Source organism: Martes martes (genome assembly GCF_963455335.1).
Source record: "Martes martes genome assembly, chromosome: 16".
In the NCBI taxonomy this organism is placed as follows: domain Eukaryota; kingdom Metazoa; phylum Chordata; class Mammalia; order Carnivora; family Mustelidae; genus Martes; species Martes martes.
The window spans coordinates 25660341-25673373 of record NC_137904.1 but is presented as its reverse complement, the minus strand read 5'-3'; the positions used below and the strand labels follow the sequence as shown (position 1 = coordinate 25673373).

Below are 13033 nucleotides of genomic sequence, written 5' to 3'. Positions count from 1 at the left end.
TGGACTTCTGAAACAGCCTCGCTGTGACTGAGGATTCCGGCTTTGGTACATGATCAGATCTTGCTTTTTAGGGGATTAGTTGTAGCTGTTTTCCAGGTATCTCATAGGCATTTTGGATATTCTGGGCTATCATGGGTGTCTCCTCTTTCCCTCCATATTCCCTACAGACACTACACATATAGTAGCAAATTCTTGGGAAATTCTTGTAGAATGAACCAACCGTCAAATGATGCTTATGCCAAAAGTGGCCTATTTTGGGATGGCAAATCTTGACCCCCTTCCAAATGAGTGAGTAAACTGTATACAAAGGATTCTGTAGTCAGATATGGTTTTTTTTTTTCTTTTTAACTTCTGTTGAGCAAAGTTAAAATAGGTTTCTTTACATGAAACTTTTCAGAGTTTTTAATATGCTCAGTCTACATCACGAATCTCCCGAAAGGAATTGCAGTATGCAGTTTTCCCAGTCTTACTGAAAATGGAGCCTCTTTCTCAGAAAGCATTTCAAAGGCCTTGTGTCCCAGAATTCACTTTTGGAACTCTATAGGAAAGAACGTTAGGATGCACCTCTGGCAGGTCCTTTCAAATATCAGTTATTATCTGAACTTTTGCATGATCTAGAGAACCATTCAAAACTGAGATCATTTGCAAACATCTGAAAGCGAAGGCATACTGGGTTATTTTTTTTTTTAAGGAGTTCTGCATGTTTTAGATGCTAGACATAAAGGAAGAAAAGTCAGGACATTTGTTATACAAGGTAAAGGCCCAACTTATACCCTGACCAGGCGGTGAGCCCCTCAGTATTAGATGGAGATAGATACAGGGGTGGAAAAGACAGTACACATCTTCAGACAAGGCTGAAACATCCCTAAGGCGCCTTATTGGATCTGCTCCCATGCCCACATACCTGACCAAAACCCTCTGGTTCTACGTCAAAAAGCAGTTTTGAGATAGCCTTGACCTCAGAGATTTTGAAGGTGAGTTACCAATTTTGTACATCCTCTTTTGAGAAAACAAAACCAACGCAAAGAGAGCCATCACTTTAGTATGGAGTAACTATCCTAAACACCACAGTGTTGATGTTCCAACAAGGCTCAATCCTGAAAGGCTCATCCGAATTACTTAACCTGTTAGCTGGAGTAATTTTATTTTTAATTGTCTTCAAAATAATTGCCTTTGGGCTTTGATCGAGGTCACATTCAGCTGCTGGTCTGACAATACTTGGCCAAGAGGTTTGATTGCTTCTCAAAGTTACAGTTACAAGTAGGCTGCCCGATTGTGGGATCATCATTATAAAGAAATGATTACTGGGCCACAGTCGTGCACCCTGAAGAATTGCTAGCCCCCCTGTAGCCAGGCCCCCTGTAGCCAGGCCCCCTGTGGACAAGGCCGTATGTAGAACAGTGCGAGTCCTCAATGAAGGTTCATAACTCAGCTGACTCTACAGGTTAGTGCATCGGACTAAGCAGCTCAGGGTTGGTAAAGTACACTCCACCAGCCAGACACCGTCCTACACACACTGAATTACACTCCTCAGGACGGCTATATTGATCCGATCACACCTTTCTTTATTTGGGGTCTTTTTGGCTTGGTTGTTTTTTGTTGTTGTTGGTAGTGGTTTGTTTTTGGGTTTTTTTGTTTGTTTTTTTGGAGGGGTTTCTTTGGGGGGGGTCTCTTGATTTTACTGGTTTTACATTTGTTTATTGGCTAAAGATTTGGTTATTTCCTTATTTTTGAATTCCCCCTCAGGTCCTTAAGATGCTATTAATTTATCTATAAAACTAAGGAATTTTGTGTCTGCATAGATGCTAAGAACCTACAGATTACATCCCCTCAGTCTGATTTTCTTCCTGTCACATATTAACCTGCTGTTCTGGCAAAAGCATTGGCATTGGTGGTTTATAAATAGTACTTCAGGTCTTTATTCATCTTACCCTCATTGAACTTGAAGAGGAATCACTTGGGAAGCTTTTACTGTCTTTGAGTCTTTCTTTAAAGTAACCCCTAGAAGAGGCAAAACTTTCATTAATCAATCATGAAATAGCCCAGATGGGATGCAGCCACCATATGCTACAGGAGCCCCACTATCCACGGGGGTACATTTCAAGACCCCCCATGGGTGCCTGAAACCACAGATAGTACTGAACCCTATATGTACTGTGTTCTTCCTCAAACATACATACCTGTGATACAGTTTAATTTATGAAAGAGTCACAGTAAGAGGTTAACAACCGTAACTAATAATAGAACAATTATAATAATTTGTTATGATAAAAGTCATGTGAATGTGGACTCTTGGCTCTTTTTTTTTAATTTTTTTTATTGACATATAATGTATTATTTGCTTCAAGGATACAGGTCTGTGAATCATCAGTCTTACACAATTCATAGCACTAACCATAGCACATACCCTCCCCAATGTCCATCCCCCAGCCACCACATCCCTCCCACCCATCCCCCAGCAACTCTCAGCTTGTTTCCTGAGATTAAGAGTTTCTTATGGTTTGTCTCCCACTCTGATTTTGTCTTGTTTCATTTTTCCCTCCCTTCTCCTATGATCCTCTGTCTTGTTTCTCAAATTTCTCATATCAGTGAGATCTTGTGATAAATGTCTTTCTCTGATAGACTTATTTTGCTCAGTGTAATACCCTTTAGTTCCCAGCCTTGCAAATGGCAAGATTTCATTTTTTTGATGGCTGCATAGTATTACACTGTATGTATATATACCACATCTCTATCCATTCATCTGTTGATGGACATCTGGGTTGTTTCCATAGTTTGGCTATTGTGGACATTGCTGCTATAAACATTGGGGTGCACGTGCCCCTTCAGATCACTACATTTGTATCTTTAGGGTAAATACCCAGTAGTGCAATTGCTGGGTTGTAGGGTAGCTCTATTTTCAACTTTTTGAGGAAACTCCATGCTGTTTTCCAGAGTGGCTGCACCAGATTGCATTCCCACCAACAGTGTAGGAGGGTTCTTCTTTCTCCACATCCTCGCCAACATCTGTCGTTTCCCAACTGGTTAATTTTAGCCGTTCTGACTGGTGTGGGGTGCTATGTCATTGAGGTTTTGATTTGTATTTCCCGGACGTCAGACTCTCTCTCTCTTTCAAAATATCTTACTGTGCTGAATGCACCCTTCTTGTGATGATGTGCGAGGATAAGATGCCCACGTGATGAGATGAAGTAAGGTGAATGATGTAGGCACTGTGACGTGGCATTAGGCTGCCATTGACTTTCTGACCATACCACGGGAGAACCATCTGCTTCCAGACCATGGTTGACTGTGGGTAACTGAAAATACAGAAAGCAAAACCATGGTAAGGAGGGGATAGCTGTCACTCGATGAGGTACATGGATAGATTTAATGTATTTTACAGTTCAGAGTTCAGCCTGTTACCTCAATAAATTTTTATCTATCCCAACTCCTTAACAGCCAGAAACTGTCAGAATGCTGCCCGAATAACTATCTGGGGAATTTAAGTTTAGAAACAGGAAAGATGCTTCTCCTAGAAGTTGTCCCTGGGCACAGAGGACCTGAGAAGCTGAAATTTTGAAGGGTTCTGGTTGTGGAAACCAAGAGAATATCCAGTTCAGAGCATCAGGGATCTGCTGGAGAACAGGACAGAAAGGGCCCAGTCCCCATGATGACTAGAAAACAAAAACAAAAAAAAACAAAACACAGAGAACTAGAAACAAAGAAGGAAAGCTGACCTGTGTTTCTTTCTGAGACTAAGCCGAAGATACATAATTGACCTACTTCTCAATAGAGCATAACCTAGAATCCTACATCTTTTGCAAAATGCATCTTGTACTTTAATGACAGCCAGATGTTGCTCTGAAATGCCTGACCACTGAGGAAGTGTGCCTCCGAGGAAAACATGGTAGAATTAAGATGGCATTATAAAAACATCTGGTTAAACATGACAGATTGTGTTTATATCCACTCCCTCTCAAAACCCCTAAATGATAGGTAAGGGATAAAAATGGGAGAAACCCACAAGGACAAACAGAACCGTAAAAGCAACAACAGCAGACAAGAGGGGTCCACGTAATTTTGGAAATAAGTGGATGTGGGGTTAGTCCCCCAAGCAGGTGGAGAAAGTCGACATCTAAGTGTCTGCTGAGAAGGCAGACAGGCAAGCCAATTTGCCTAACCACAGGGCTGTGGAAAATTCGGGAGTGGGAAGGACGAGGTCCCTCTGGAGGTAGGGGTGTTGAGGGGGAGAGCTGAAGGAGGTTGGATGACAGTCTGTATAAAGACCAAAACACAGGTCTCCTTCCCAACCCTACAAAGTCAGGTGACTACTGCAGTCTCATTCTGGTAGAAGATAGGAAGCTCACTCTGAAGAAATACAACCAGAGAAGCTCTGGGCTTTGAGGGACACCAGGCACTATGGAGGAAAGGGGACAGGCACCATTCTGAAACCAAGGAGAGTAAGTGAAAGTCTGGATACTAAAGATTCCCCCCCCAATGCCCCTTTACTCGGAATTCTGGCAGCAAAGAGGAAAAACACTGACATCCTGGGGTTCCCCACAGATGGTCCCCACCCGATTACCCTATGTAATGAAGTCCCCTCGTTCCTCAAGCACATGCACAGAGCTTTCGAGTGGCATGCAGTAATAGATGGCCAAGGATCCCAGGAGATTTGAGGAACGCCTCTAGCACAAATGGCTGAGACCAAGACAAATGGGAGAAGAGGGGATTTAGAAGGAACATACAACACAAGGAGCATTGTAAAAAGCAAAAGCATGATTCATATCCTCAGAGAGGAAGGGTGAGATGTTGCTTTTGTAAACCAAGAGCAATGTGCTTTTAAAAGAAATGTTTGGGGGCACCTGGCTGGCTCAGCTGGTTAATCATATGCCTTCAGGTCAGGTCATGCTCTCAGGGTCCAGGGATGGAGTCCCACATTGGGCTTCACGTTCAGTGGAGAACCTGTTTCTCCCTCTTCCTCTCCCTCCGGCTCCCCACTCATGCTCGCTCGCTCTCTCTCAAATAAAAACTTTTTTTTTTAAGATTTTATTTATTTACTTGGCAGACAGAGATCACAAGTAGGCAGAGGGGCAGGCAGAAAGAGAGGGGGGGAAGCAGGCTCCCCACCAAGCAGGGAGCCCGATGCAGGGCTCGATCCCAGGACCCTGGGATCACGACCTGAGCCGAAGGCAGAGGCCCCAACCCACTGAGCCACCCAGGCACCCCTCAAATAAAATCTTTTAAATAAATAATATTTGGAGAACAAGGATGAGTCTTAAAAATGGAAAACGTGAAAGCCAAAATGTAAGATTCAGTACCAGGCTTGGAAGATGAAGGTGAAAACGTTCATTCATTCTGCAGATATGATTGAGTGGCTCCTGTGTCCTTGGCATAGTTCTAGGCAGTGGAGTTTCATCAGTGAGTAAAAGAGACAAAGAGCCCTTGGCCTGCTAGAGCTGAAATGCCAGCAGGAGGAGAGCGTAAACAATGCAGTAACGTGTGGGTTTCATGCTGTGTTGTAGCATGGAGTGCTAGAGGCAGGAATAATGCTAGAGCATGGTGGGAAGCACGGAGTGCGCCAGGTGGGGAAGATGGAGACAAGCTGAATTGTAACTGGGAAGGTCAGGGTCAGTCTCATTGGGAAGGGCGCAGAGAGCAGGATGCAGAGAGAGGGTGAAGAAGTGGGCCATGTGACATCCAGGGAGGGAGATCATTCCAGGCAGAGGGAGCAGCCCCGAGTCCAGAGGGGGCTGGAGTCAACGGGGGAGGTAACTGCCCCAGAGAACGTGGGCCCTTGTGGCTTAGTGCGGGGGCTCTGGCTGTCACTCAGGGAACTGAAGAGCAGTGGCAAAGTTTCAAGTAGAGAAGTGACATGATCTGATTTCAGCCTTAAAAGGATCACTCTGGCTGCTGTGTTGGCGGAACTGACTTCAGGGGGCGAAAGTATCCAAGAGAGCAGTTGAACTCTCTGAGTGCTCTCTGATGGTCTCTCTTTGTCCCTTGGCTGTTCCCTCTGAGTCAGCCTCTCTGTTTGCCTCCATTCTTTCTTCTTCCTAAGTAATGATGTGCTGGCCCTCTCCTCTGTCAGTCTGCCCTCTGCTTTATAGCTCCTGCTTAACTTTTCCTCCCAGATCCCACAGGGTCGCCTTCAGCCTTCAGCGTCCCCTCTCTTACATCATACCCTACAACACATAATATCTGGTTAGTTCCTCTTTAATGTTAATATTGTTTTAATAAGGGCCCCTTTGGCTCCCTTGTTTTTTGGTTGAGCCTCTCTGACCTATGCATATAATTATTAAACATTTGCTGTTGAATGTAACATTTAACACTCTGTTTTCCGACCTCCCATCATCAGGCAAAGTCCTCCACAGACATGTACTTTATATGACTCTTGAGAGACCCAGCAGTTTAAGCTGCTTTAAATAAAAAGGGAAGTGGAAAATCTGTCTTATACCTAATCCACCCTGCAGACCCTTGGTGGGAAAATCAAGAACAACCCTCCCCCACACAGGCTCACCAACTCCTGGGAACATACCTCCTTAAACCAATATGCTTAGATTACAAGGAAAAATACATCAATAATTTTTTTTTTGCATGCAGTCATTTTCCTCTGTAGTTTTTCAATGTTTTTTTCCTGATGTTAAAAAATTAAAGCCTGAGGGCGTCTGACAAAGCTGATAATGTAACTGCCAGGCTCACAAAAATTCCTTTCCCCCAAATTTGCTGAAATTAACAAAAATGTAAAAATGAAAAAAAAATGTAAAAATGACAACAGAGAACCCATGAACCCTGAAACCAAGAAAAGAATCCCAACTTCATACCATAAAATGAGGTGTCACCCAGAAAAAGAAAAACTGGAGCAAATTGAACAAAGGTGCTAAAAAAAATCAATATATTCTTCAAAGAGAAGAATGGAACATGGAGCCATATAAGGAGGGAATTCTGAGACGTCTCATTGCTTTTGATGGTGTTGGCATCAAGTATAAAGGTATGCCGGAGCGGGGGGTGCCTGGAATTGCCCACACCTCCAGCAGAGACCCTTTCTTCCATCAAGAAGACACTTTCCCGCAGGCAAGAGGAGTCAAGAAGGTTTACCATCTTTCCTGCCTCTGACATATCAATAAGTAGGCAAGGAGTAGGGGGAGCATCTGCTAAGAATAATAGAGCCGAATCAAGAAAGAGCTCAAGACATGGGGGAAAATTCCTGTCCTCAACCAAGCCAGAAGACTGCAAGACCCCCCAGACTCAGTGAAGCAAACGTCTGGTACATTTCTTCATTATTGAGGGAGCATGATGGTATCCCCTGAAAGCCCCAGCTCACTTGTCATTCCTCTTAAGCAATGGAGAGACCAGATAAAGCGTATACATCATGGACATCCGGTCCATATGAGAGGTGGAAGAATGAAACAATACCCAGTCCAGCACTGTCTGGGGACAATTAGTCGGCTGAGAACGAATGGCTCACATTCCTTAAAGAGTTTCCAGGGGCTCCTGGGTGGCTTAGTCAGTTAAGCGTCTGACTGTTGATTTCAACTTGGGTCACGATCTCAGGGTCATGAGATCAAGCCCCACATCGGGCTCCCCGCTAAGTGGGAAATCTGTTTGTCTCCCTCTCCCTCTGCCCCTCTCTCCACTCACACGCTCTCTCTCCCCACCCCCAAAATAAATAAGCAAAGCTTTAAAAAAATACCTGCACATAAGGGCACCTGGGTGGCTCAGTCGGTTGAGCATTGCACTCTTGGTTCAGCTCAGGTGATGATCTCAGGGTCCCGAGATCAAGCCCCACATTGGGCTCTGTGCTCAGCGGGCAGTCTGCTGGAGATTCTCTCCCTTCCTCTCCTGCATCTCCCTACCTCCCCCCAAGTTCATGCACATACGCTCTCTCTCTCTCAAATAAATAAATCTTTTTTTAAAAGTTAAACACAAAAACCTACTCCTTAAGAAACGCTTTCTTATCAAATGCTTCCCCCCCCCCAATTGCTGAAGACTTAAACCAAAAGCATTTTAATGAGAAATTTTGTGAACCCTCCTTGGAAATTAAGGATTGATTTTCTATACAGGTATGGCTCCAGGGAGTCTTAATTTCCTTCCTCTTCAAAAATAGAGGAAAGCAACAAACAGTATGAAACTTTAAGAATGTGTTTTGTGTAAGAAATTGAATCACAGACTTCCACCCTGTAATTGTATTCTGTCGTTTTTTTTTCGAGATGCTAAAGAAGGGACCTTTATTTTAGCTCTCGGGAGGAGGCGTAACAAAGCCATCTGCATGATGGATTTGGCGACGGGGAAGAGACCATTTTGGCTAAAAAGGGTTGCTGTACCGACGCCACATCCAGAAACAAGTTCTCATTGCCTCACAGTTTTTATATATTCTGGATATAGGCAAGCTCTAGGTTCCCATTGCAAACTGCTCATGTGTCACGTTTCCCTCACATAGCGTGATTTTCCTTGACTCATTAGTTCCTCTTTGGAGTCCCTTGGTGACCTCCTCCTGCGTCCCATGCAAACAAATCTGTCCTTGTGGTGCAGCAGGTTGAAAAAAAGAGCACATCACAAGCCCGTGGTGCCAGCTTAGGAATCTGCATAAAGAAACACCTAAAATGATGGAATAAAAGAGGCATTGCACCAGCTTTTCTGAGAAATTGGTGGCACAGGTGGAGATTTAAGAGGAAATGCAAGAGACCCGAGGGAGGCTGGAGCTTTTACTGTGGGCTTTGAATCAGAGGTCGAAAATCTTGGTCCCAGGAGGCCAGAGACAGTGAAGGGGTGCTTAATACCAGCACCGCAAGAATTGGGACTGGCTATCTACATAGCCACAGTAAATATCAACCGGAACGTGACAGTGGGGTGTCCAAGGAGTTTGTTGAAGAAAGCAGTGCGAGTAGTTTGGGGTCTTGGAGATCTGAGTGGCAGAAAGGAAGAGAAGGGGGCACCTGGGTGGCTCAGTGGGTTAAGCCTCTGCCTTCTGCTCAGGTCATTGTTTCAAGGTCCTGGGATCGAGCCTAGCATCAGGCTCCTTGCTCAGTGGGGAGCCTGCTTCTCCCTCTCCCTGCCTGCCTCTCTGCCTACTTGTGATCTCTTTCTGTCAAATAAATAAATTTTTAAAAAGAAAGGAAGAGAAGGGGGGTCTATGCTGGGAATACTGTAGGAGAAAGAGTACATTGTGGCGGTGGAGGACACGTTGGGGGGGGGGGGGGAGCCAAGAATGAAGTGAAGATTATACCAAATTTCTTTTTACTCAAGAGATTGAGAAGTACAGGAATCTGGGCAGAGGATCCTGAAGGAGAAGTATAAGTAAGTATCTCTGACTTCACCATGCCTGGGTACAGCTGGCACAAGACATTTATATACTGTCTGATTGATTTCTGAGCTCCGAAACAATGTAAACAAAGATTTGTGTACTGTTCCTCTTCCTCTGTGTTCCCCTTTCCCCGGGATTACATCTGAGTTTGGGGGGGAATTTACCCAGCACCTGGGGAAGGGGACTGCACAGCTCTTATATAAGTCTGTCTGTGAATCCAACGGGACGGTCCAGCGGCGGCCAGTGGTGTAATCTGTGTAAAGCCAGGTTTCATTCAAGAACTGTAGATGTTGATGGCTTTTGGTTCTGCCTCATCTTGCTTCCTTTCCATGCTCTTCACATACTTCCGCAGAGACGTTTGCATTTTGGCTCTCCTCTCTTCATGACCCTTAAAAGTTCAAACGCACTGCTGCTGAGGCGGCACACATCCCACTGCCGGTGGGGAACAGCGAGACCACGGAAGCGAGTGCCGGCGTGGCTCCTGGCGCCATCTGTTGGTGGCAGGTGGAATAGACGTGCTCTGTCGACCTCAGGCACGATCCCCTCCCCACCCCCGGCCTTGGTAGTTTCTAAGCAGAGGATCTTATACAAGTTCAAAGTCATATACCACTGACTCAGCCAGCCCGCAACACTTGTCTTTTTCTTCCTTCTGGTGTGAAGGTGTGGCGAGGCACGCTGGCCCGCATGCGGTACAAGAGAACCAAGGCAGCTCTGACAATTATCCGGTACTACCGGCGTTACAAAGTGAAGTCATACATTCACGAGGTTGCCAGACGCTTCCACGGCGTCAAGACCATGAAGGACCACGGCAAGCACGTGAAGTGGCCAACCCCACCTAAAGTTCTCCGCCGTTTCGAGGAGGCCTTACAGGCCATTTTTAATAGGTAAGAAAGGGCCTGTTGGTATGTGCTGCTCCCATTAAGGGAACACCCCTAACGTCTAAAGCCCCAGATCTGAGGCCGTGCTGTGGGCTCAGCCGTTTGCGTTTGCAGGACGCCTCCTGCCTGAGGTCTTCAGTTCTGTAGATGCCACTCTCAGGGGCATCTGTGTGCTGCTCAGAACAACGGGACTGTGCTTTTTATTCTCCCTCTAGCCGTGGACAGCCATGCGCCACCACGCCTGGATCACGCCACAGTTAAGAAAAGCTATTAGCACGCTGTCTCCTTCTCTTATTAGCAAATAATAACTAGCTATTACAGTCACCACCCATAACTCCAACTGGAAAGGGCGTTAATGCTTTCAGGGCAACACTTCTCGATCCTGGTTATGAAACCTACCAAGGAGTTTATGAAGCGTACCGAGGCCCACATCCTGCCTCCAGAAAGTCCTGTGTAACAGAAGGAGGGAGTGGGGCCCAAACAGAGGTCCTTTCTAAAGTTTCCCAGATGATGTTTGTTTAAGATTTATTTATTTGAAAGAGAGAGAGAGAGAGAGCACGAGCAGGAGGGGCAGAGGGAGAGAGGGAGAATCAAGCAGACTCGACACTGAGCACAGATCCCTGCATCAGGCTCGATCTCATGACCCCAAGATCACAACCTAAAGCCGAAACCAAGAGTTGGATGCTTAACTGACTGTGTCACCCAGGTGCCCCCCGAATTACTTTAAAGTATGAGAGGGAAAATAATTTATTTTAGAGCAACCTTTTTTTAAAACACAAATAAATAAACACCTATGTTAAATCTGGTATCTGTCCAGCTGATCTCATTTTTCATAAACTGCCCTCAATCTGAATCTGTAGCGATTCATAGCTGCTTTCACTGCTGCTTGTTTGTTGCTGGTGTGCACCAGATACATTTAGCTGTGCCTTAGGTACAGAAAGTGAGCTAAGGGTTCTCAAATGTGGCCATTTGGCCGTGTGGTCTTCTACAAAGAGCACTATGAAATAATCGGCATGCCGAATGTAAAAGAACTAATTTATAATTCTATGCTAAATCAGATTTTGTCTTCCTTTAGAATTAGCTCTGTGTAATTGGTGGCAGATAACAAAAGATAAATAAAAATGCATAGAAATAAAATTCTTTAATCTATACCCCATTTGGCTTTTTGTAAAAAAAAAAAAAAGAAGAAGAAAGAAAGAAAAGAAATGATATCTAATAAAAAGAAAAGCTCAAGAAGGAATTATTGAAAGCAAAATTACCTCAGTTCTCAGCTCTAATACTATAAATGTTCGTTGTATGCTGGCAGGCATTTAATGCACAGGTAAGTGTTTTTCATGAATGGTATCATCTGTAACCTGAATTTCAACTTAATTTAAAAAGTGATTAAGCTAGGGGACGCCTGGGTGGCTCAGTGGGTTGAGCCGCTGCCTTCGGCTCAGGCCATGATCCTGGGGTCCTGGGATCGAGTCCCGCATCGGGCTCCTTGCTCGGCAGGGAGCCTGCTTTCTCCTCTCTCTGTGCCTGCCTCTCTGCCTGCTTGTGTGTACTCTTCTCTCTCTCTGACAAATAAATAAAATTTTTTTAAAAAAAGTGATTAAGCTATGCCTGAATATATATGCTCATTGTGGTTTTTTTAAAAAGTGAAATAATATAGAAATGTAGAAGATATAAAGTTGAAATCCTCCGCACCTCCTCTTGTTTCCCCCATTTTATTTCCTTCCCCTAGGATAATCCCTCATTAACAATTAGTTTGTATCCTTCTGTGTCTGCCTCTGTGCATTTCCAAGCACACGCCCACATGGAAGAGACAGCATGGTATAGTGGTTAGGAGCACAGATCCCGGGAGCCTGGGTTTACAGTCTAACTCTGCTGATGCCTCGTTGTGTAACCTTGGGCACATTAGATAATCTGTCTGAGCCTCGGTTACCATATCCATAAAGTGCTCTAACAGTAGTACCTGTTCATAGGGTTGTTGGAAAGATTATGAGTAAATGTATATATAAAGTATTTCAGATTGTGCTTGACACGTAATGAACACTGTAGAAATGTTGGCTCATACTCAGAGTGTATGCGTGTACAGTCCCCAGTCACAGATCATCTGGGCTCTTTTTCACACAAGCAGGGTTATAGGACGACTTAAAAATGTTCTGGAGACCTGTCTATGACAGTAAGGAAAGATCCGTGTAGTACTTTTAACGGCCACAAAGCATTATTGATTTTGTGCTGCACTGTGGCCTGTGTGGGCTTCTTTTTAGATTCTGATGGTTTTGTAGATGGCCTAGAATTGATGAATTTTTGCCAAATTCCATTTATTCATTCAGCACATATTCCCTCAAGGCCAGCTGTGTTGTGGGCACTGGCCTGGGTTCCAGGGAGATGGTGACAGACAAGAAGGATGGGAAGACAGTCCAGCCTTCTCAGGGCTTCAGGTGTCTGAGCATTTTGAAAATAATGTGTCTGCTCTGCCGGCTGACTTTGCACACACATGTGTATACACACACACATGCACACGTGCACATGCACCATGAAGGAGCCCTGCCAGTTGTGTGAATCTCATCCAAAGGCAAACTTTTTCTGTGAAGGGCCGGGTAATGAACATCACAGGCTTTATGGGCTGCATATGGTCTTTGTCACATACTTTGTTTTGCTCTGGTTTTGTCAAACATGTAAAAAGCTATTCTTAGCTTGTGAGCAGCACAAAACCAGGCCATGGGCTGAATTTGGCACAGACTGTGGTTTACCAACCCCTGAGAGAGTCACTGTTTCCTACTTGATGTATTCTCCCCTTTTGTGATCTGTGGACTACCAAGAGAAGTGCGCTAAAGGACTCCACCGTGATTGTTGGCTTGTGTTTTTGGGGGGGTTTCTGATTTTT

The 13033-nt window shown here is 44.7% G+C and overlaps 1 protein-coding gene across 3 annotated transcripts in view; it reads left to right on the top strand.

Moving 5' to 3' along the window:
• Positions 1-13033, top strand: part of MYO1D (myosin ID) — a 339001-nt gene that overhangs the window by 178736 nt on the left and 147232 nt on the right. For all 3 annotated transcript variants that reach the window (XM_080825903.1, XM_080825904.1, XM_080825902.1), the window contains exon 17: positions 9941-10164. In XM_080825903.1, coding sequence (XP_080682029.1) covers positions 9941-10164 — 224 coding nt within the window. The remainder of the gene's footprint in view (positions 1-9940; positions 10165-13033) is intronic.